Raw genomic sequence first — 24,413 nt, 5'->3', positions numbered from 1 at the left:
GTTACACAGAGAGAGGAGAGGCAGAGAGAGAGAGGTCTTCCATCTGGTGGTTCACTCCTCAACTGGCTGCAAAAGCTGGAGCTGTGTTGATCCAAAGCCAAGAGCCAGAAGCTTCCTCTGGGTCTCCCATGTGGATGCAGGGGCCCAAGGACTTGGTCCAACTTCTATTGCTTTTCCAGGCCACAGCAGAGAGCTGGATTTTAAGTAGAGCAGCCGGGTCTCTAACCAGCGCCTATATGGGATGCTGGCACTGCAGCCGGTGGCTTTACCCACTAAGCCACAATGCCAGCCCCGGCAAAAATTCTTTAACTTGCACACTTCCTTGATGGCTCTAATCAAAGAGCAAAATACATTCCTATGTCCCTATTCTTCTATCCCCACAAGACAAATTAGTAAGTTTAGAAACAACAGGAGAAAATCAATGTAATCAATTAAACATTAAATAGTTACAGGAATTACTGCTTGACGTGAACAATGTTGACCAATGACCCAAATAGGTTTTGGGCACATGCATTTCCATCTCAAAGTTGTGTGGATAAAGGAAGGCTTACAGCCTTCACATTATCCCTTCATGACAGACACATCATCCTATCACTGAATAATAGAAGACAAACAGTGACCTAGTTTAGAAGTGCAGATGAAAAGAAAATGAAAACAGGATACATGACAACGGCAGGGAAACCATGGTAACTGGAAGAGAAGGCTGTTTTGCTTACTTTATTTTGGTCAGAATAATCAGCAAGCTGAGCCTTCAGCTCTGCCATCTCGGCCTCTAACAGACGGATCACTTCTTCATAGTCCATTTCCATTCTGTGGGCCTGCCTCTGTGCAGCTTCAGCAAGATGAATCCTGCTTCGCAGAGCTCTTGTTTCTTCAACTACGGCTTTGGCTTCCTAAAGGTTCATTAATGACATTGGACAAAAAGCAAAACAGAAAAAATAATTCAGGAGATTTTACAGAATTAGTTTCAAAATTTAATCAATATACATGTGTTTTTCACTTTAAATTTGGACACTGATATTTATGTTATTTATTGTGTGGAGTAGCTGTCCTCTTTTCCTTGTGTTGATTCATTGGGTAATTTTCATTATGAAATTTCTAACTTTACACAAACCTAGAATAACATTTCAAAAATAAGGGAGGGAAAAGATAATTGAACATGGAAAATAGAAGACTAAGAATTGGTTCAAAAGGTAAAATGTGGAGGCTACTTGGGGCTGGTGCTGTGAAGTAGAGTAAAACTGCCGCCTGTGACACAGACATCCCATATGGGTGGACACTGGTTCGAGTCCAGGCTGTTACACTTCCAATCTATCTCCCTATTAATGGCCTGGGAAAAGCAGTGGAGCATAGCCCAAGTGCTTGGGCCCCAATCACCCACACGGGAGAGTCAGATGTAGATCCTGGCACCTAGATTCGCCTGGGTCAGATTTGGCCATTGCAGTCAGTTGGAGAATGAAGCAGCAAATGAGACCTTTCTCTCTCTCTCTCTCTCTCTCTCTCTCTCTCTCTCTCTATCAAACAAATAAATAAATCTAAAAAAAAAAAAAATGAAGGCTACCACAAAACTCAAGCGGTGGTAGGACTCATGTTCTAGGAAGTCTCTTGTATGCCTGTTAAATGCTGCTGAGAGATTTATAGTGTTTTGAGGTTTCTCTATGCCCAAGCCCCAGGGACCAAAGCTCTCTCCTGGACATCAGTCTAACTGCTACAACTCTCTTTTGGTTTAAACCAAAAGGTAGAATTCACACACACACACACACACACACACGGATACAATGCTCACATTTATTAAACACATGTTGTGTTTCAGGAGTTTCACATGCATTTCTCACTTAATCTTTAGAACAACACTGAGAGAAAGGCATTACTGAGAATTACTTTAGACATTAACAAACAGATTCAGAGAAGTTACACAATTTATTCAAAGATACACAGTAGCACCAGAATTTGAACCCTGGTCTGTCTGACTTCAACATTAATGCTTGGGGGCTGGTGTTGTGGCTCTGTGGGTTAACACCCTGGCCTGAAGCGCCCACATCCCATATGGGTGCTGGTTCAAGACCCGCTGCTCCACTTCTGACCCAGCTCTCTGCTATGGCCTGGGAAAGAAGAAGAAGGGCCAAGTGTGTGGGACCCCTGCACCTGCGTGGGAGACCTGGAGGAAGCTCCTGGCTCCTGGCTTCGGATTGGCGCAGCTCCGGCCATTGCAGCCACTTGGGGAGTGAACCAGCGGATGGAAGATCTCTCTCTCTCTGGCTCTCCTCTCTCTGTGTAACTCTTTCAAATAAATAAATAAATCTTTTAAAAAGTATTGCTTTCTCTTCATTATTTTACTCTGCCCTTAAATAACAAACCAAATAAAACAAAACCCCATGTACTAGCTACACCTTCCTCCTTAGGAAGAGATTGGAATGGCCAAAACTACTTGCCGTCTCAAAATATGCCTTGGTGCTGGGTGAGAGACAGTATTTTAGGACACCAATAACATGTAACAAGCAGTTACCATTTCTCTTTCTTTACTTGATATAGAAATCTCTCTTCTCTGCAATGGAAATTTCTGCTCCAATTGCCATGGCTAACATTAAGCTATGGCTATTTTAATTTTCTTAGAGCTATTATGGGACATTTGCTTTTGCTTGAGCCTAAATGCATTTGAAGTGCAGAGATGGCTAGGTAAATGGATATACTCTTAAGGGTCACTTTTTCATCTAGCCATTCAATAACTATTTATTTATTTATTTTTAAAGATTTATTTTATTTATTTGAAAGATAGTTACAGAGAGAAGTAGAGACAGAGAGAGAGAGGTCTTCCATCCGCTGGTTCACTCCCCAGAGGGCAGCAATGGCCGGAGCTGCACCAATCCGAAGTTAGGAGCCAGGAGCTTCTTCCGGGTCTCCCATGTGGGTGCAGGGGCCCAAGGACTTGGGCCATCCTCTACTGCTTTCCCAGGCCATAGCAGAGAGCTGGATCAGAAGAGGAGCAGCCGGGACTAGAACTGGTGCCCATATGGGATGCTGGCGCTTCAGGCCTGGGCTTTAACCCGCTGTGCCACAGTGCTGGCCCCTTATTTTTAAGATTTATTTATTTATTTGAAAGGCAGAGGCACAGAGAGGCAGAGGCAGAGGCAGAGGCAGAGGCAGAGGCAGAGGCAGAGGCAGAGAGACAGAAATGTCTTCAATCCACTGGTTCACTCTGCAAATGGAAGCAATGGTTGGAGCTGAGCCCATCTGAAACCAGGAGCCAGGAGCTTCTTCTGAATCTCTCACATGGGTGCAGGGGCCAAGGACTTGGGCCATCATCTGTTGCTTTTCCAGGCACATTAGCAGGGAGCTGGATCAGAGTGGAGCATTTGAGATTTGAACTGGTGCCCAACTGGGATGCTGGCTGCAGGTGGCGGCTTTATCCGCTGCACCACAGAGCTAGCCCCTCAATAACTATTTATTAAGAACTTACTATTTATTAAGAACTTACTATTCTGGGATAAGCATTGAACAAAAAGTCTTCTCTCTTGCCTCTCAGAATTTATGTTCCATTTTGGGGCAGGGGAAGACAGTAAAGTAGGATTTCCAGGGAAGATCCAATGAGATTTCTTATCAGAGACCTATAGGAAGAATGAAGCCAGGACCCCCCAAGGAGGAACTTTATGGGTAGAGGGAAGTTGATACAGAGGCCCTCAAACAGGATTGTGATTTGTATCTTTAGAGAATAGCATGGAGGCCTGTGTGACAAAAGTACAGTCACAGAGGCCAGGGACAGTGGTAACAGGAGTACAGGAGGGAGTTGTGGTAGATCTTGAACGGATCCGTGGGCAACTGTAAGGGCTTTGGTTTCACTTAGCGTGCGATGAGAAGTGACTGGAAGTTTTGAGAGAAGTGATGTAATCTCAATTATAAGCCACTTCCATTGGTGTGCTGAGAAGTGACTGTAAGGATGGGCAAAGTTGGAAGCTGAGAAGAAGGAAGGGAAAATGCAAAATGTAATTATGGCTTGCACAAAGGTGATAGTGGTACGGATGGTGTGAATTGGTTAGATTCTAAACATAGCCTGAAAGTAGAGCAAACATATTATCTCAGCAACATTTATTTAGCAGTTATGCATCTGAACAACTATATTTTCTGATAAAAACTCAAAGAGGTAAAAGGTAGCTCCCCCCACCCCTTTTTGGCTCAGCTTAGAATATTAGGTATGACTTAGACAAATAGATGAAGGGAAGGGAGTACACTTCCTTCAAAAAGAACAACATGAACAAAAGAACAGAGAAGGGGGACTGTGCCACAATTGAGAAAGGACATTAGACAAATGTTGACTAGAAGAAAGGCTTGCTAAAGGGGGTAAAAGATAAAGAAAGCTGGGGAAAAGGAAGATAAGGGCCAGGCTCTTGTAGAAACAGCATGACAGGCAAAGGGGCCTGAATCTGCGGGAAGATCATAAGCTTTCATGGCAGAAAATGACAGGAGAGGGTGCTTTAGAGACATTAGTCTGGGAATAGCCTACTGGATGGAGAGATGCAACCAACATATAGCCTTCTTTACCCTCATTCATAAAGCTTTATGAGTATCTCCTCCTTGTGTCTGAAAGTAATTATCTTATAATAGAAAGGTACTTTTGGGGCTGGTGCTGTGGTGCAGTGGGTTAAAGCCCTGGCCTGAAGCGCCAGCATCCCACATGGGCGCCGGTTCTAGTTCTGGCTGCTCCTCTTCTGATCCAGCTCTCTGTTATGGCCTGGGAAAGCAGTGGAAGATGGTCCCAGTCCTTGGGCCCCTGCACCCACGTGGGAGACCCAGAAGAAGCTCTTGGCTCCTGGCTTCAGATTGGCATAGCTCCGGCTGTTGTGGCCATCTGGGGAGTGAACCAGCGGATGGAAGACCTCTCTCTCTCTGTCTCTACTTCTCTCTGTAACTCTGTCTTTCAAATAAATAAAATAAATCTTAAAAAAAGAGAAAGGTACAGGCTGGTGCCATGGCTCAATAGGCTAATCCTCCGCCTTGCGGTGCCGGCACCCCGGGTTCTAGTCCTGGTTGGGGCACCGGATTCTGTCCCGGTTGCCCCTCTTCCAGGCCAGCTCTCTGCTATGGCCCGGGAGTGCAGTGGAGGATGGCCCAAGTCCTTGGGCCCTGCACCCACACGGGAGACCAGGAAAAGCACCTGGCTCCTGCCTTCGGATCAGCGCGATGCGCTGGCCACAGCGCGCAGGCCACGGCGGCCACTGGAGGGTGAACCAACGGCAAAAGGAAGACCTTTCTCTCTGTCTCTCTCTCTCTCACTGTCCACTCTACCTGTCAAAAAAAAAAATTTAAAAAAAAAAAAGAAAGGTACTTTTAGAAAAAAATATCTAGGAAGAAAGGGATATCTAGCCAACTACATCAGCCAGCTCTATTCAGGTGGCCAAGAGTCAACCTCACTTAAGACTAGTGCTGTGCCTCAGAAGGTAAGAGCTTGTAAGTTCCAGCACTGTTCTAAATGTTCTATATGGACCAACTTGGCTAATCTGCACAGCATGATAGAAGATGTCTATTATTCGCCTCCTCCTATCCTCACTCCATATGTAAGACACTGAGCACAGAAAGGTTCAGTAACTTGCTCAGAGCCACAAACCTAGTAAGAGTTAGGATTGGAAACCAGGCAATTTGGCTACAAAGATGGCATTAGTGGCTATTATGCCATACTACCTTGCCAACTACAGAAAATTAAACCAAAAAAATCACAGTGCAGGAGTTTGGTCAAGTGGTTAAAAAGAAGGTAAAGGCCGGCACCGCAGCTAACTAGGCTAATCTTCTACCTGCGGGGCCGGCACACTGGGTTCTAGTCCTGGTTAGGGCGCTGGTTCTGTCCCAGTTGCTCCTCTTCCAGGCCAGCTCTCTGCTGTGGCCCGGGAAGGCAGTGGAGGATGGCCCAAGTGCTTGGGCCCCTGCACCTGCGTGGGAGACCAGGAGTAAGCACCTGGCTCCTGGCTTTGGATCGGCGCAGCGCCGGCTCTAGTGAAAAACGAAGGTAAAGATGCTCATGTCTCATATTGGGTCTCACACCTACCTCAAGTTCCTGGCTCCAGCTTCCTGCTAATGCTCAAGTAATTGTGCTCCTGCCACTCAAGTGGGAGATAGGGATTGTATTCCTGGCTCCTAGCCTTAGCCTTACCCAGTCCCAGCTATTGTAGGCATCTGGAAGAGGGAAACAGAATTCTCAGTCTCTCTCTGTCCCTCTCATTGGCTCTCAAAAAGAAATCACATGTGGATGATGATAATATCATCAGTACCCAAGCCTTCATAAACTTAGGATGTGATCATCATAGTAGATTCAAACACATTTGAGGCTACTATACTGCTCTCTGTTTCTCATTCAATTACATCATATATATCTGTTCATATATTTATGCAGAGATCTGGAAAAATTTAAATAAAAATGCATATTATGAAAAAACTATATGTGGATTTCAAAATTTTTGCATCAAAATAAGCATTGTCCCACCTCTGCTATCTATCTTAGCTTTCTGCTAATGTGCACTACATTGGGAGGTAGTAGGTGATGGCTCACATAGTTGGTCCATACCATTACGCAGTGGATCTTGACTGAGTTCCCAGCTCCTGGTTCCAGACCTGGCCCAGTCACAGCTGTTGTGGGCATTTGGCAAGTGAACCAGCAGATGGGAGATATCTCTTCTGTCTGCCACTGTCTCTCCACTTCACAAATAAATAAAAACATAAAAAAAAACCTTTTAATTCCATTTTGTATGAGCTTTCTGAAGTGCCCTCATATTTACTTCCTCAGAAGAAAAAGGAGGGACAGAAAATTCTCCACAGCTTCAATGAAGAATAACTAATTCGATGATTTGTCTCCTTCACACTCATTTCATACAGCTTTTATGCCTCTAAAAAAAAAAAAAACCAGCACTTTATTTTTGTTCAAAGAATGCTAGTTAATTAAATGAAGAATCTGGATGGCATTTATATAGCTAGTATAGTGCACTGATGGTAATACAGTGTGAAATGCAGTTGGGTGGTAAAAGATGCAGAGGTTCTGATGCTGAATAAATTCATGCTATTTCTTTTGTAAATGTATAACTGTCAGGCTGGTGAATGTGACCCCTTAGCAAAGTTCTAGCCCAATTCCCACTGAATGGCTGTTTAAAAGATGAGTGCAATGAAATGATGACTCTTAGAGGAAGCAGTAAAGAAAAGATAACAGCAGTGTGCCGTATTTAGCAATACAGGATCACATAAATCCATTTTCTCTTTTCCTCCCAGGCTGTCTTCTAATAAATAACTATAAAGGCTCCTATGCAAGTAACAATTGAGCCCAAATTTTCCCAGTACCTCACCATGAGCCTGAAATTCCATTAGGGCAAACACTATAGTCAATTTGCTCATTTACTTCGTATTAGAGAGTTTAATTCAGTTTAGAAAGTTGGAAAATAAAAAAAAAAAAATAAGGTCCAACAGTAAATCCAAAAAACAACACAAGTGTTATATATTTTTAATACTAGATAGTATGAACTACAGTACCAGAAGGGAACCTTGAATTATGAAGTAAAATTTCTGACAAACTTTTTTGGCAACACTGAGAAAATTCACAGTGTCCTTTTGCAAAAGGACGTTTTTCCACCTCATAATTTCACAGTGAATCTTTACGGAAGATCAGACCAACTTCTTTTTCGAAAATATAACTTAAATGAGTGAAAAATTTGTAGGCTATGCATACTTTGCACTTAGCTCTTTGGTTGTGTGGGGACATGCAATTAGCTCAGAGAAGGCATAGTAAGTTCTGTGTTTTTCCACAGACAGCATCTTTTCCTGATCTTTTCATGATCTGAAATAAAAAACATGGGCTTTTGGATGGAATATGCATTGATCAGAATCTTAGATCTGTGCTTTTTTTAATCTTCATTTTCTGGCTTTGTCATTCTCTCAGACTGAATTATTCATTTGTATAATAGTAAATAACACATATTTTATAAGATCAAAACAACTCTAACAGGAGGGTTAAAGAAATTATAGTTCTTCATCTAGTTTTTTCTCCTTTCCTATTTACTGGTTTAGAAAAAATATATACAATCACCTCTGCACAGAGGGACTGATACATAACATATTAAGGGTTTTTCTGAGGCACTTAATTAGTAATACCAGCTCCTAACTTTAGAGAAGTTGTCTGGAAATATAATTTGCACATGTCTTTTTTAATGTTAGCAACAATTATGTAAAAACCCTTTCCTTTCTAGTTATGAGTTGTAACGGCTCCCTAAAGTAGAAGGAAAAGGCATTAACTGCAGTTGCTCGTTTGTAATTAGGCCAGCACATCCACATAACCAGCCTTAGAAGTTCTGTAATTTTTGAGCTAATCAGTAAATCTTTCAAAATGTCAATGGCTGACAGGAGAAAAAGGAGCTGTAAAGAGATATGTTTTAGTGTAACGTAACTTATGCTACCAAGCCCTAAAAAAATACTTCTCTTATCAGCTTCCTACATCCACTCATTGGAAAACCCTTCTTGGTCTTGCCCCCTTGACAGCTTGTGAAAAAGATTAAGGGTTATGTAGTAAGAGGGTTGTAGAATGAAGTGTGCTTAAAAGCAAGGTGCATCTCATTTCCTAAGTTTATATATTTGATTTACTAAAATATGTATAATATATCCTTCAGTAGATAATCTCAAACTGGTTTGCAGATATTCATGAATGAATTCACGACTCACTCTTCAAGCTTGGATGCATTCAGGGGTGAATTTGAAGTCACTGAACTTTTTCTACACTTCTGATATGTACTTTCTGCTTTCTCACTGCTCACGCCCCCTCCAGGCATGTGTCCATCTTGCTATTCCACCGGATCAACTAACCAGTTATGAAGCACTGGGAAGTCTTTAATTTATTATGCAATTTGTAGCCATTTCTTAATTTCCATTTATACCATTTAAGGAGATCAAAATATCCCACCCCAAATATGCTTCTTTTGCTTATTTTGAGTGATTCATAGAAACTGCAGACTTCTGCAATAAGAAATGATTCTGAAAAGCTGTCGTTTTGTAAAAGGAAATTTATCTATCTGCTTTAGTAAACAGCTGATACAGGCAGAGGCATTTCTATCTGATAACTTCCTTTCTATCTCAGAAGTCTCTTTCCACAGGAAGAACAGATGGGGAGTCTGTTGCCTGATCTGGACAGAGATGACCACAGGTGGCTGTTAACCAGGAGACTCCATCTGTATAAGCAGACAACCCTTGCTCACCATACACATCTTCCCCTCAATCTTCCACAGCTTTAGCCCCAACCCCTTTGTTAAGCTCTGTAGAAGGTTCAGCAATCTTGCCCTTTTTTGAGGCTTGCAATGAACATGTGTATGGCTCCTGTGCTGAAGGACATAATAATACATGAATGTCCTTTTTCCTACTATCTGTCTATTATATAATATTTATCAACAAAAATTATCAAACTTTTAGAGGGAAAAGAGCAGATGCGGAACTTCCCTACATTGTCACATTACTGACTCATATCTTCATCCTGGTATGCTTGTGTACTATGTGAGTGATCACCCTGCCTACTGTTTTCTTCACTGTAATGTATTCTGCATACTTCTGAAGGATCAGTTTTCAAAATACTGCTCAAGTTTCATCTTAGGTAACAGACCTAATCACATGGAATACAATAAAATTTATCTCCTCTCTCCACACTTCAAATATTTTTTTTATTTCTTTTTTTATTTTTTGACAGGCAGAGTGGACAGTGAGAGAGAGAGACAGAGAGAAAGGTCTTCCTTTTGCCATTGGTTCACCCTCCAATAGCCGCCACGGCTGGCGCGCTGTGGCCGGCACACCGCGCTGATCTGATGGCAGGAGCCAGGTACTTATCCTGGTCTCCCATGGGGTGCAGAGCCCAAGGACTTGGGCCATCCTCCACTGCACTTCCCTGGCCACAGCAGAGAGCTGGCCTGGAAGAGGGGCAACCGGGACAGAATCTGGTGCCCCGACCAGGACTAGAACCCGGTGTGCAGGCGCCGCAAGGCGGAGGATTAGCCTAGTGAGCCGCGGCGCCAGCCAAAGATTTCTACTACTTGTTCCAAATCAACCTTTCTCACTCCAGTAATTCACCTCTCTTAGATATTGTTGTATCCAAGTACATTAACTCCCCACACTTCCCAGATTACACTTTCCTACCTCCAAGAACATTTTGGTCACATTATTCCACTAAGTAAATGCCTCTTTCCCTCTTTCCTTTTTTTTTTTCCTTTCAGTTCTCATCTGTCATTCAAAGACCTACTTCTGATTTAACCTTTTCTATTCTTTCCAGTTCAATTTAGCTTAAGTGATCTTTTCCTCTTTTATATTTTTTCTATATATGTTTTCTGTAATAAATCACATATTACTTAGTAGCTCCTACTGCTATTTTTACTGTCATTAAAATACTTTGTTATCTAACTTTCTAAAATCAAAGGGTCTTAACTGCTTAAATTAGAATAAAACTTATGTGACAGTAAAAATCCTATCTAACATGAGCAGGTGGTCTACTTATAAAAATAAGATGTAAGTGAGTTGACAAGTTGTGAAAAATGACTGTTCATTTTTCATATATAGTATTTACTTTAGAGAATTTTATTATGCAAGAGGCTTTCATAGAAAATATCTTCATAAAAAGGCTTTAATTTTATGGGAATACTAGTAGTCTATTTTTCCTTAAAAAGCACATTTTTCCATCATGAATTAATGTGCTTATGGCACATATGCACAAGGGCTGCACAATCTTGAAGGTCCTTTCCAATCTCACTCAACCCTTACTTCTACAACTTACTAGCAAAACTTCTTGTAAAAATATAATAATGATAGATATATGTAAGCTAGAAAAACAAACACTTTTTATTTTTTAAAGAATTGTGTATTTATTTGAAAGTCAGAGTTACAGAAAGAGGGAGAGACAGAAAGAGAGAGGGAGAGACAGTGAGAGAGATCTTCCATCCTCTGGTTCACTCTCCAGATGGCAGCAATGGGTGGTGTTGAACCAGGAACTTATTCGAAGTCCCTGATGTGTGTGCAGGGACCCAAGCACTTGGGCCATCTTCTGCTGCTTTTCCAGGGCATTAACAGGGAGCTGTATTGGAAGTGGAACAGGAGGGACATGAACAGGTGCCCATATAGCATGATATTGCAGGTGATGGTTTTTCCTGCTACACTACAATGATGACCCCATTTCTTCAGTTTTTTATAAAAAACCCAAATCCTCACTTTGCAAAAGATTTCTTTAAGCTTTCTGCAGGAAAAACAGGTCAATCAAATTCTAACTAGCTCTAATTAACCCCCCCAAGAGCTGTCAACTTTTTTACCTGCAGCTGCCTCACTCTCCAAAAGGTGAAAAACTGATTTCAGCCTCTGAACATCAAAAAAAAAAAAAAAAAAAAATCAAAGAATTTCTGTCTTTTCTATAAAGAGGAGTCCCTAATCAAGGACAAATATACAAATACATCTATATGTCAAATTTTATCCAATGAAATTTGCTCACATCATAAATATTAACTAGTTAAAACCCTGTTTTGGAGCCTGTGTTGTGAAGCAGGGAGTTAAGCTACCAGTTGTGATGCCAGTATCCCCTGAGTGCCAGTCTGAGCCGTAGTTCTTATGTTTTCAATCCTGCTAATGCCCCTGGGAAGGCAGTGGATGATGGCTCAAATACTTGGGCCTCTACCACCCACGTGGGAGATCCAGATGGAGTTCCTGGTTTCTGGTTCCTGGCTGCTGGCTGGCCCAGCCCAGGCTGCTGAGGACATCTGAGAGTCAACTAGGAAGAGCTTTCTCTCTCTGTAACTTTTAAATAAATAAATAATTTTAAAAGCCTGCTTTGACAATACATTTAACCCTGAACACGTGTTTTCTAATTTCGTGAAGATTGACATAACATATAAAAACCATTTCCCTAATTCTTCAACTCTGGTAACAAGTATGCAAAAAAAAATAACACTAAGGATATTGGGAACTTCCTTTCATAACTGGAGTTATGAAAATTGGTACAGCTCAAAGACTATATTTTTAGATAGTAAACATTCAGAATTCTTCTGAAGTTCAGGACTTTATGGGAGACCTGCCTCCAAAATAAAATTGTATTCCTTTCACATTCACCACTAGGGATTTAAGTCAATTAGAATCAAAATTTTATTACATTTTTGTATTGAAGGAACTTCAACAAGAGTTCTAAATTTGAAGCTACATATACTAAGATCTAAACAAAAATAATATTCTTAAGTTTGTTTAGATGAACAAAGCAGGGGGACCTAGTAAGAAAATTCTGAAACAATATCACCATCATGAAGAAAGAAAGAAATATGATGGGACACATTTGTCCAGACTTGGGGTAATAAGTTTACAATATAAATAGGTCTTATAAACTGAAATGGGGAAAAGAGATAGAATAAGAGGAGAGAAGATGGAAAAGTAAGACTAGGAAGGGGCTATAGGTAAGATAACAGGGCCAAAGGCAGGACTGGCAGGAAATCAGCAGCCTTCAATACTAAAGAATTATAATGGAGTTCATAATTTAATTTGAAATCCATAGTCATAGGCAATCTTTTAAATTCTTAAAAAAGATTTATTTATTTGAAAAGCAGACTTACAGAGGGAGAGAGCTATCTTCCATCTGTTGGTTCACTCCCCAAATGGCTACAACAGCCTGGGTTGGAACAGGTGGGAGCCAGAAGCCAGGAGCCAGGAACTCCATCTAGGTCTCCCATGTGGATGGCAGGGCCCCAAGCACTCAGACCATCTTCCCCTGCTTTCCCAGGAACATTAAACAGAGAACTGGATTGGAAGTAGGGCAGCTGGGACTTGAACCCAACAATTATATGGGATGCTGACATTGCAGGTGGTGGTCCAACCCTTTGTACCACAATGCGGACCCATCATAGCCAATCTTTGATCTCTAACATGGACAATAGTGAATTAAAGCACAATATTTTCAAATAGAGATTTATGAATGATGGGTTAAACATGACCAGAGAAGTCCTGTTTTTGTTGTTGTTGTTTTTTGTTTGTTTGTTTGTTTTTGACAGGTAGAGTGCACAGTGAGAGAGAGAGAGAGAAAGGTCTTCCTTTGCTGTTGGTTCACCCTCCAATGGCCGCTGCGGCCAGCGCACCACGCTGATCCAAAGCCAGGAGCCAGGTGCTTCCTCCTGGTCTCCCATAGGGTGCAGGGCCCAAGCACTTGGGCCATTCTCCACTGCACTCCTGGGCCACAGCAGAGAGCTGGCCTGGAAGAGGGGCAACCGGGACAGAATCCAGTGCCCTGACCGGGACTAGAACCCGGTGTGCCGGCGCCGCAAGGTATAGGATTAGCCTATTGAGCCATGGCGCAGGCCTAGAAGTCCTGTTTTTAACTCTAAAACAGTTTATGAATTTAATGTAATGGCAAGTGTCATATATTGAAGTAAGACTAATGAGTATGTTTTTCACACAGCAGACAACAAAGAAAGGAGTTTTTTGGTATTAACTGTCTTATCATTTCTTCCTCTTTGGGCAAAATTTACTAGCTGTCAGTCCAACTAATATATACTGCTTTTTAAATTCTTTTATTTATTTTTTTGACAGGCAGAGTGGACAGTGAGAGAGAGAGAAAGAGAGAGAAAGGTCTTCCTTTTACCATTGGTTCACCCTCCAATGGCTGCTGTGGCCAGCGCACCGCACTGATCCAAAGCCAGGAGTCAGGTGCTTCCTCCTGGTCTCCCATGCAGGTGCAGGGCCCAAGCACTTGGGCCATCCTCCACTGCACTCTCGGGCCACAGCAGAGAGCTGGCCTAGAAGAGGGGCAACCGGGACTAGAACCTGGTGTGCCAGCGCCGCAGGTGGAGGATTAGCCTATTGAGCTGTGGCGCCAGCCTATATACTGCTTTAACATTAAACAATATAAAATGGGGGCCGGCATTGTGGTATAGCATGTAAAGTCACTGCCTAAGATGCCAGCATCCTATATCGGCATTGGTTTGTGTCCAGGCTGTTCCAGCTTTGATACAGCTCTCTGCTAATGGCCTGTGAAAAGCAGCAGATGATTGCCCAAGTGTTTGGGCCCCCGCCACCCACAAGGGAGACCCAGAAGTTTCTGGCCTATGGCTTCAGCGTAGCCTAGCCCTGGCTGGTGTGGCCATTTGCAGAGTGAACCAGCAGATACAAGCTCACTCTCTCCCTCTGTCTCTCTTCTTCTTTCTAACTCTGACTTTCAAAGTACATAAATAAATCTTTTAAATATATATATGTATATATAAATGCTTGGCATCTACATAGATGCCAAGTACACCATGAAAGGTGTTCTCTTTGCAACTGGTGAGTTTTAGGAATTTGCATTTTAGTTAAATATGAAAAATAAAAGGGACTAATGCCTACTTTTCTATGTAAATATGCCTCTCATAACTCAGCAGCTACAGGGCATCTATTATGAAATGCTGTCTATGAAGCGATAGGTTTGCTTTATTTTTCTTTTTTTCTTATTAGACTGAGTACCTTGTAGACTGTATGTGTGTCTTTCAAATTCCTCTATAAGAAAATACATAATAAACGTTTCTTAAATTCTCTTGCTACATCTACTCATAAGTCACTTTTGGCATGAATGAAACAATTGATGAGAATGTGGTAAGTGGCCATGACAGCCAGAAAATAAGTTCTAGGTGTACCAACCTAGTACGATTACTACAGTAATCAAATGAATTACAATGTTTCTATGAAGAATAATATTATTCCTCTTCCAAAAATTAAGTGATTCTGATTGACCTAGCAATTAAAATGGGTCTATGCTATAAATAGGATAATATAATTTCTTTCAGAATCCTTAAGATGGTAAGGTCTTTTTCTACATTAAAAAGACAAACGGGCCGGCGCCGCGGCTCACTAGGCTAATCCCCCCCCTTGTGGCGCCGGCACACCGGGTTCTAGTCCCGGTCAGGGCACCGGATTCTGTCCCAGTTGCCCCTCTTCCAGGCCAGCTCTCTACTGTGGCCAGGGAGAGCAGTGGAGGATGGCCCAAGTGCTTGGGCCCTGCACCCCATGGGAGACCAGGATAAGTACCTGGCTCCTGCCATCGGATCAGCGTGGTGCGCCGGCCACGGTGGCCATTGGAGGGTGAACCAATGGCAAAGGAAGACCTTTCTCTCTGTCTCTCTCTCACTGTCCACTCTGCCTGTCGAAAAAAAAAAAAAAAAAGACAAACGACTATTTGGAAATGAGGATTCTGAAATAGATACTTTTGTTTGCCAATGCTTGCTTAGAATGCTTCATTCACATTGAATGAATCATTAGGTACAGGTAGTGTCTGTGCAAACAGGAATACCAGCTTGGCTGTCCAAAAGCTATTTCTTTGTGGTCCTCCTTTTCCAAGCAAACTGTTTCCTCCTTAGGTAGTTTCTTGGGTAGAGTCTATTAGTGGAGAATACTGGAATCATTTTGCTAAAGAGGTTTTTTTTTTTAATTTTTCTTTTCAAAAATATTTTAAGATAATTGTAGATTCCCATACAAATGTAAGAAACAACACTGAGAGGGCTGTGTTCTCCTCAAATGGCCTTCCTCAATGGTTACATCTCATATTACTATGGAATATTACTATGGAAAGTAACATTGGAATAATCCACCATCTTTATTCAAATTTAACCAACTCATATGAACAATAAAAAGGACCAACTTAAGGATATGCAAAAGAATATGGATGGATCCCAAAGGCATTGTGCCAATCTCAGGCTGGTATTGGGGCTTAGCAGGTTAAGTGGCCACTCTGGTCATCAGCACTCTGTTATCAGAGCACCAGTTAAAGTCCTGGCTGCTCTGTTTCTGTTACAACTGCCTGTTATTGCACCTAGGAAAGTAGCAGAAGGTGGCCCAAGTACCTGGGCCACTGCCATCTATGTGGGAGACTGGGATGGAGTTCCTGGCTTTAGCCTAGTCCAGCTCCACCACTGTGGCCATTTGGAGAGTGAACCAGTGGATAGAAGTTTCTCTGTCTCTCTGTCTTTCTCTCTCTCTCTCCAAGTCTGACTTTCAAACAAATAAATTTTAAAAGAAAATGAAAAAAGTCAGTATTAAAAAAGTGACATATTGTGATTCCATGTATAATACATTCTTGAAATGACAAAACTATAGAGAATAGATTAGTAGGTTTCCAGGCATTAGGTGAGGAGGTGGCTGTGGTCAGAGTAGCATGAGGGATCTTAGTAAAAGGGGTTTTTAATGGAAAATAAAAGTTGACATTCTGAGGCCACAAGTGACTGTCTAAAATGGAAACAGAAATATTTTTACTATGGCATACTTAAGAACCAAAAAGACTGACAAATCTTTAATACTTGTCCTCTTTTTCTTTCTAGACATGGTGTCTTAGATATCTATTAGTACCAAACAGAAAAGCTATTGACAGTTCAGATCCCTGAAGAATGAAATCAGAGACAGAAGCTGTATCAATCCTAAAAATTAAGAGACTTTACGTCTTCTTTAATAAATACCCAAAGGAACACAATCTCTAAAGTGTAAAAATGTGAATACTTCTTTAGTACTCACTGTTATTCCTTTTAAAGATCTTGGATTGAGATTGTTCTTGAAGGTTCTTTTGTTATCTCATCGATAATCTTAGATAGCTTGCACGCCAGCTGCACTGGCTGTTTTCAACCTCATCTGTCCAGAGAGTAGCTACTGGTGATTTGACCTTATGTTTTTGCCTCAGGACTTCATGCCCTCCTCAAGCTTTCGCTCAACCTTTTGCACAGGTGAGGCCAAGTACAAATGGGCTTATCTGAACCTGGAGAAGTTGCCAAGTGAGTAATTTCCCATGTTTCTTCAGGGCAAAGGCTGGTTCAGACAAGCTAAATATTTTGGCTTTGGACTGTTCACCAATTCATTGCTGCCTTAGGTCATAACACTATACTGAAAGAAACTTTAAAAACAATTTAAGTGTGAGAGTAGGTTTTAGAAAATTGTTGATCAAAAGAAGTCACTAGAAGAATAGCCCTTGCTTGTTAAAAGTTGTTAGAACTTGAAGAAAAAATAACAACAAGTGTAATTTCATGGGAAATTGGCTCATGGATTTAAACAGGCAGGCTATGTTATTCAGTAAGGCATAAAAACTCATGAAAAAAGACATCACTTTTAGAGAATAGTACAGCCAATTCTTTATAAAATAGTGAGTAAGTATTCTGGTAGCTATTCCTGGTTAAAAAAACACAATGGATTTGATCTTTCGAGAAAAAGGATCCTTGCATAGCTTTATCTTTCCTTTTGTTTACTTCCTCCTTTCCCCTATTCCTTCTTTTCAAGACACTATGGTAAATGAATTTCTATAATTCAAAAAGCTAATTAACCTTCAAAAGAGAATATTATTTTTAGGATCAGGCCACTGTCTCACAATGATTCTATTACAAGTTTATAAGTGATGCCTGGGAGACCCAGATGGAGTTCTAGACTTCTTGCTTTGCTCAACCCCATCCTTAAAGCCACATGGGGCATGAACCAGCAGGTGGAAGGTGCACTCTCCTCCTTCACTCTGTGTGTGTGTGTGTGTCTCCTTCTCTCTCTCTGTAACTCTTTCAAATAAATAAATGTTTAAAAACATTTATAAATGACTTAATAAGCAATATTAATTTGTGTTCTTGCTCCCTTTCAAAGCAATTTGTAACTACCATTGCTAAAAAAATACATCTTTGGAAAAAAATCGAAAGACTGTAGTTTCACTATCATAGAAACTATTTCAATAAGCCTTTTTGTTTTGTTTTGTTTTAAAGATTTATTTATTTATTTGAAAGACTTTGTACTTCTGAGTCTACCAAGTGGGTGCAAGGGCCCAAGGACTTAGGCCATCTTCTACTGCTTTCCCAGGTCACAGCAGAGAGCTGGAACTGAAGTGGAGCAGCTGGGACAAGAACCAGCTCCCACATGGCATGCCAGCACTTTAGGTAGATTTACTCACTACACCACAGTGTCAGCCCCCTCAATAAATCTTTATCAACAAAATCCCTTTAACAGAATAGTATCAGTCTACATACATAAAAGAAGTTGTTATGCAGGTCAATATGTTAAAAAAATGGACAGTTTCATGGTTAATTTTCAGCTGGCTATTTTTACCACGTTTTTGAAATAATAATGTTTCAGAATGAGTTGGTATATAAGGAGATATACATAACATGTTAAACAATTTTTTGCCAGACCTGAAAACCATACATTAAATATTATGAATTAAAACATCTATATACTCAATCTCATTTATCTTGTTTTGTTAATTGCATCATAACAGCCTGTCATTAAATTACAAAACTTTCACTGTGCACTCTGCTTACTACTGCACACTTGACCATAGTTATACCTGGTTGATTTTATCCTCTTACTATCTTTTGCATAAATTCCTTTGGTATATTCCCATTATTATTATCTAGTTAGATCCTCCATTGCCTATTATCTGGACAAGTGCTTCTTAAATTTTTTTTTTTTTTTTACAAATATATTTTTATTATTATTTTTTTATTTTTTTTTTAATTTTTTTTGACAGGCAGAGTGGACAGTGAGAGAGAGAGACAGAGAGAAAGGTCTTCCTTTGCCGTTGGTTCACCCTCCAATGGCTGCCGCTGCAGCCGGCGCACCGCGCTGATCCGATGGCAGGAGCCAGGATCCAGGTGCTTCTCCTGGTCTCCCATGGGGTGCAGGGCCCAAGCACCTGGGCCATCCTCCACTGCACTCCCTGGCCACAGCAGAGAGCTGGCCTGGAAGAGGGGCAACCGGGACAGAATCCGGTGCCCTGACCGGGACTAGAACCCGGTGTGCCGGCGCCGCAAGGTGGAGGATTAGCCTATTGAGCCACGGCGCCGGCTGCTTCTTAAATTTTAAGGTGCATATAAACCACCTAAAGACTTGTTAAAAGCAGATTCTGGTTCCCTAGGTCAAGGCTGTGACCTGAAATTCTACATTTCTAACTAAGTTTCAAATGCTGCTAATACTGCCACTACTGGTGATTGCTCCACAAGGAGGAAAGATGGAGAGTTATAGATCAGCACTCTAACCGTAGTAGCCACTAACACGCACTCTTCCACATGCTGTGTTTCTCTTTTGTTTACTCTTTTGTGGAAAAATACAAGCTATTTCATAGCTGGCCAAAGTTACAAATGTTGGGCATATACTTCTGATTTTATACTAATTTCATTCTCTTTTTGATTGTTAAGAGGAAATGTTTTACTAAATTCACTATGCATTAGCAAAATGTCTCGGGGTGTGATTCACTTTGTACATATTTTAAAAAATTCTTACACAAATCTTGCATATGCAAATGTCAGTTGTATTTATCATGACATTTGTAACATACCTTCTAGTCTCTTTTTAATATTGTCATATTACTAGCTAATTCATATTTACTTTATTCTGCCTTAGCAGTTGTGTCTTCATTTTAAATATGAAAGCTTGTTAATATTTTTATAGATAAATTGTGAAGTAGACAGGAAATTAATTAATTATATTTTAGTAGGATAATAAGAATTTCTGTTTAATTGCCAATTACAATTATATAGGTATCATTATAACTCATGATGTCTATACCAAATGTTCAGATAAGCATGGGATGTACACATCATTGTGTAAAAAATGGTTGATACTAATTAATTCATTGACACTAGTCACATCAGTTTTATTTTTATGTGTACTACTCAAATGACGCACATGTTTGATGTAGAAACTACAGTTCAACAGTGATATCTTAAATGATGCAATGATTTAAGTGAAGTATAGTTCTACTAAAACAATAAATTTTTGTTTAATGGAAAAATGTTTAATTCTTCCTCAGGTTTTAAATTTGAATGCAAACTAATTAAGTTAAAAACTCAATTTCTCAATTAACTATACCTCATTTATTCCTTTAATCATCCATCAAATATTTGAACACCAACAATGCATCAGTTATTGTTATAAGATAAAAGAGAGGACAAATCAAAGACAGCTGCCCTCAGGACCCTTACCCTCCACTTGGGGGTATTGGTAAAGGTCAACACATGACAAGTAGATGATGTCAGATAACAGAAGGTATCAATACTAACAAAAATGCCACCCTGCCCACCGCGAGGGCTAGAGTGTTAGTGGGAGGATGGAATAGGGAGTCCAGAGGGCCTGGAAAACTAATAGGGAAAGAGGAGGAGAAGAATGGTAAGACATGACCTCACTGGAGTAAGAGACTGCGAGGAAACTGAGTAGCCCTTATAGGCTCCAATACTTACCTGTAGGCTTCTACTTGCAACAGTTTTGGGAAGCAGTATTTCTGACATAGAAAGTTCTGAAGAGCTCTAATTGAAGAATAAAAATGATATTTCTGGCTGCTGTGTTCAGACCAAACAAAGGGGTTGGGTGAGGGTAGAATCAGGGTGATTTGGTAGGAAGCTGTAACAGTAAAACAGGTGATGATGGTGGCTTAGACTGATAATGGACATGGTAAAAAGTGATAAAATCTTATAATTTGTCACTATCAAGTTGGATACAGAGTGTGAAACAAAGAGTGAGCAACTTGTTCATTTTTTTCCATCATCAACTATCTCCACAGGCTTTCCACTGTCTAAAATCAGATCAGCATGCAAGTGCCTACCTATATGTTTTGGTCCCAATATACCCACCCAAAATGTTATCTCCTAACACCTTCCTCTGACCATGCTACCCTTATGATGATGGGCTTTTAACAATGAAGGAAATGATGAGGGTGAAGGTGATAAAAGAACTGACATCACAACTATTATTTTTCAGGGATATATTTCTGACAGCTTTAGGCTCTTAAACCCTCAAATCCTATGCAGAAATAATGTTAGATATTTTCCCTTTTTAAGAAATGAAGACCCACACATATGAACAAAAAAATGTAAGATTAGAATATAGAAGAGGGCCTATTTTTACTCTAAAAATGAGCATTCCCTTTTTTATCATGATTTTCCTGTTGTTTTTTTCTGCCTGGAAGGCTCTCGTCTGCCCAAGCTCATATGACACCTTATCTATGAGAAGTTCCTTTATCCCTTCCACCAGAATTATATTTTTCTTATCTAGATTTCAAATAGTTAAATCAAATCATTTCCACCTTTTACTATTGCTTCTCCTATTATTTAGATTAATAACCATAATAGTTTATATTTGTTGAGTGCTTCCTATGTGTGGTATCTCACTAATACTTCTAACATTGTCGGGGAGGATCTTGTTATCAATTCATTTCAAAGATTAGGAAACTGAGGCTTAGAGAGGTGAAGTCATTTGCTGAAGGTCAAAAGCCAGCAAGAGGCAGGGTCAAGATATAAATCTTAATGGTTTAACTGCAAAGCCCATTATCTACTACACTGATTCTTATAACAACTCACTATTCACTGAGTTAAGATTCCCTATCCTGTTTTTGTTTATATATATTTTTTTTCTTTTTTATCTCCATCCCATTATTTCTTATTGAAATTATTAATTTTTTAAAAATATTTCTTTATTTATATAAAAGGTACAGTGGTGAAGAGACAGAGAAAGAGGTCTTCCATCTGCTGGTTCACTCCCCAAATGGCCAGTTCTGGGCTAGGCTAAATCCAAGAGATCTGAACTCCATTCTGAGTCTCCCAAGTGGGTGGCAGGAATTTAAGTACTTTGTTGCCATTGTCTGTTGCTTTCCCAGGAGCATTAACAGGGAGCTGGATCTGAAGCAGAGTAGCAGGGAGTTGAACCTGCACTCTGATATGGGTTGTTAGTATTGCAAAGGGCAGCTTAATTATCCCACAGTGTTGGCCCTGAGTTCTATTAAATTTGATACAGATTAGTCGTAGTATTATTTACTCATGCAGACCTGACTTTTCTTAACAACAGAAACTAATCCTTTCAAATAAATAAATATAGGATGCCCTCATATAGAAAAAGTAGGAATTACCAGAAAAAGATAATATGCTATTTTTCTTTAGATTCATCTTCAGCATTTAATATAATTTTTATTTTATCAAGTATGACTGACATACTAAAGCTTACATGTTTCCAACATTTTGGAGAAAAATAATTTTGATTAAATATAAGAAAAACTTATCTCAATTTATTCTAGATATAAACAGTAACAAATGTCTACTTTTAGGACATAAAGAAACACTAAAATTTAAAGAGGTCTGGCAACAGAAAAGACATTTCAACTGAAGTATAAAAATATTTAATAGCTGTCAGAAAATTGGTCAAAAAATAGGAGACTAAAAAATCTTTCAAATTCTTTAAATACTTTCAAATGTATAGAAGAGTTGCAAGAATAAGAACAGTACAAAGAACATCCTTGTATCCTGTACCCAGACTTTTTGCCAACATATCCATGAAAGAGAAATAGGTATTCTTTTTTTTGACAGGCAGAGTTAGACAGTGAGAGAGAGACAAAGAGAGAAAGGTCTTCCTTTTTCCGTTGGTTCATCCCCCAAATGGCCACTATGGCTGGCACGTTGCAGCTGGCACGCTGTGCCGATCCAAAGACAGGAGCCAGGTGCTTCCTCCTGGTCTCCCAGGCGGGTGTAGGGCCCAAGGACCTGGGCCATCCTCCACTGCCCTTCCGGGCCACAGAAGAGAGCTGGACTGGAAGAGGAGCAACCAGGACAGAATCCGGCGCCCCAACTGGGACTAGAACCCGGGGTGCCGGCGCCGCAAGGCGGAGGATTAGCCTAGTGAGCTGCGGCAACGGCTGAGAAATAGGTATTCTTGTAAGTCATTGATATTTAAAGGTTTCTGGCTACTGAGATGTATGTTTTTGAAATATCTCACATATTCATGTAAACTCATATGTATATGTATATATATATACACACACATATATCACATGCATACTATATCATTTTTACTCAAACATTTGAGGATAGATGTATTCATCATGGTCCTTTATCCCTGAACACTTCAGTATTTCCCAAAACTTATTACACAAACCACACTATGGTTCAAAGTTTTATATTGATTCAATACTTTCTCATCTATATTCCAGTTTTGCCAATTTATCCAATTATGTTCTTTACAGCATTTTTCTCATTCCAGTATAGGATCCAGTCTAGGATTAAGTATTGCATTTAGTTTTCATGTTTCTTTAACTGCTTTTAATGTAGAACATCCTATTGTCTTTGCTTCAAAATGGAATTGACATTTCTTAAGAATATAACCCCTAACATACATACATTTAAACAAACAAACAAACAAACCTTCCCTCATGCTGCTCACTCATACTTAGATTCAATCTGTACATTTTTAGGCAGAATACTGTACATGTGATGCTGTGCTCTCTTCAGGGTATTGCATTTAAAGTTACACAATGTCCATCTGGTCTTCAATGGTTATACCAATTCTGAGTATCCACTGACTTTTCTCTGATCTTTTACTGTATAATTACTATTTTCCCTTTTGTAATTAACAAGCAGCCTCTAGAGAGGTACTTTTAAACCATACTTGTATTTAAAAATTCTGCTCTTCATCAAAGTTTCCCCCTAAATTTAGCATCTGATGATTTATACCTAATGCAATCTTTACTAAAATGCAAAATGCTGACTTTCAAATCTGGCAGCCTCTCCACAGTTACTGGTCAGCACTCAACATTAAGCAAGAATACTCCTTTTCTCATGTTGATTAATCAACCTATTTACTAATGATATGACTTAACATTTTTCAGTTATTTATAGTTTATTACTATACTCAATTATCTCAGTGCTTCCAAGATTTGGGTCAGTGTAAGTCCCTTCTAGCTAGTTCCCTAATAGGAAGTCCCCATCATTGTGATCACTTCCTAATTTTCTTGTACAGATGTTTCAGATTCATTTTGTACTTACCATCTCCTGGCCTTGAAGTCAGTCATTTCTCCAAGGGTTCTGGGTTCTTTTTAAGTTGTGAGTGGTATCCTAACACTTAAATATGCTTTGGTGCTCACTACATTCAGGTCTTCTTTTAATTTTGCAAAGTTGTCTTGGATTCTAATTCCAACTATTAGTGTTATTCAGTTGCTATCATTGGTGTCTTCAAAAACTCTTAGTTTGTGAATTCACTTTCACTTTCTTGGTTTTGGCTTCAATGCCTTGTCACATGAGTATATTCTTTGTTGGCCTTGGGCACCTTGCAAAATTTAGTTTTCATTTCTGATATATGATTTTGTCATTTATTTCTATTTCTTTCCTAAGTTGTATTAACTATAATTTCATTGCTTTCACCATTTTGGTCAATTTCTACTTTTCAAAAATTTCCAATTTAAGATCTTTCTTAGTTTCAAAAGCTTATTTGAGGATATTTAACTGAGTTTGTAATGTTACATTATAGTTTTCTTAAGTTTCATGATTCAATTGTTTTTGGAGAGTTTTCACCAACAGGAAAGCTTTAATTCTCATCAGCTGACTTTTGCATTTGTTTTATAATGATGGGAATAGAATTTTTTTGTTTTTTATTTCATAGAGTTCTTAGTTCAAGAGCACCCTCTTCTGTGCAGTTCTTTTATGACTAATTTT

General features: G+C 39.9%; 1 protein-coding gene across 9 annotated transcripts in view; it reads right to left on the bottom strand.

Moving 5' to 3' along the window:
• Positions 1–24,413, bottom strand: part of STXBP4 (syntaxin binding protein 4) — a 204,714-nt gene that overhangs the window by 95,885 nt on the left and 84,416 nt on the right. For 5 of the 9 annotated variants that reach the window (XR_016223597.1, XR_016223598.1, XM_008271271.5 and 2 more), the window contains one exon: positions 717–893. Coding sequence is in view for 5 of the 9 variants with exons in the window: in XM_008271271.5 (XP_008269493.3) it covers positions 717–893 (177 nt within the window). In the remaining 4 variants the exon portion in view is untranslated. Of the gene's footprint in view, positions 1–716; positions 894–10,833; positions 11,069–20,180; positions 20,341–24,413 lie in introns of those variants that run through there. The other 4 variants (XR_016223599.1, XR_016223600.1, XM_070060908.2 and 1 more) reach the window with 2 other exon arrangements.

Source organism: Oryctolagus cuniculus, chromosome 17 (genome assembly GCF_051225735.1).
Source record: "Oryctolagus cuniculus isolate XC-2025 breed Fujian yellow rabbit chromosome 17, ASM5122573v1, whole genome shotgun sequence".
Taxonomy (NCBI): Eukaryota; Metazoa; Chordata; class Mammalia; order Lagomorpha; family Leporidae; genus Oryctolagus; species Oryctolagus cuniculus.
This window is presented reverse-complemented; position numbering and strand designations above follow the sequence as displayed.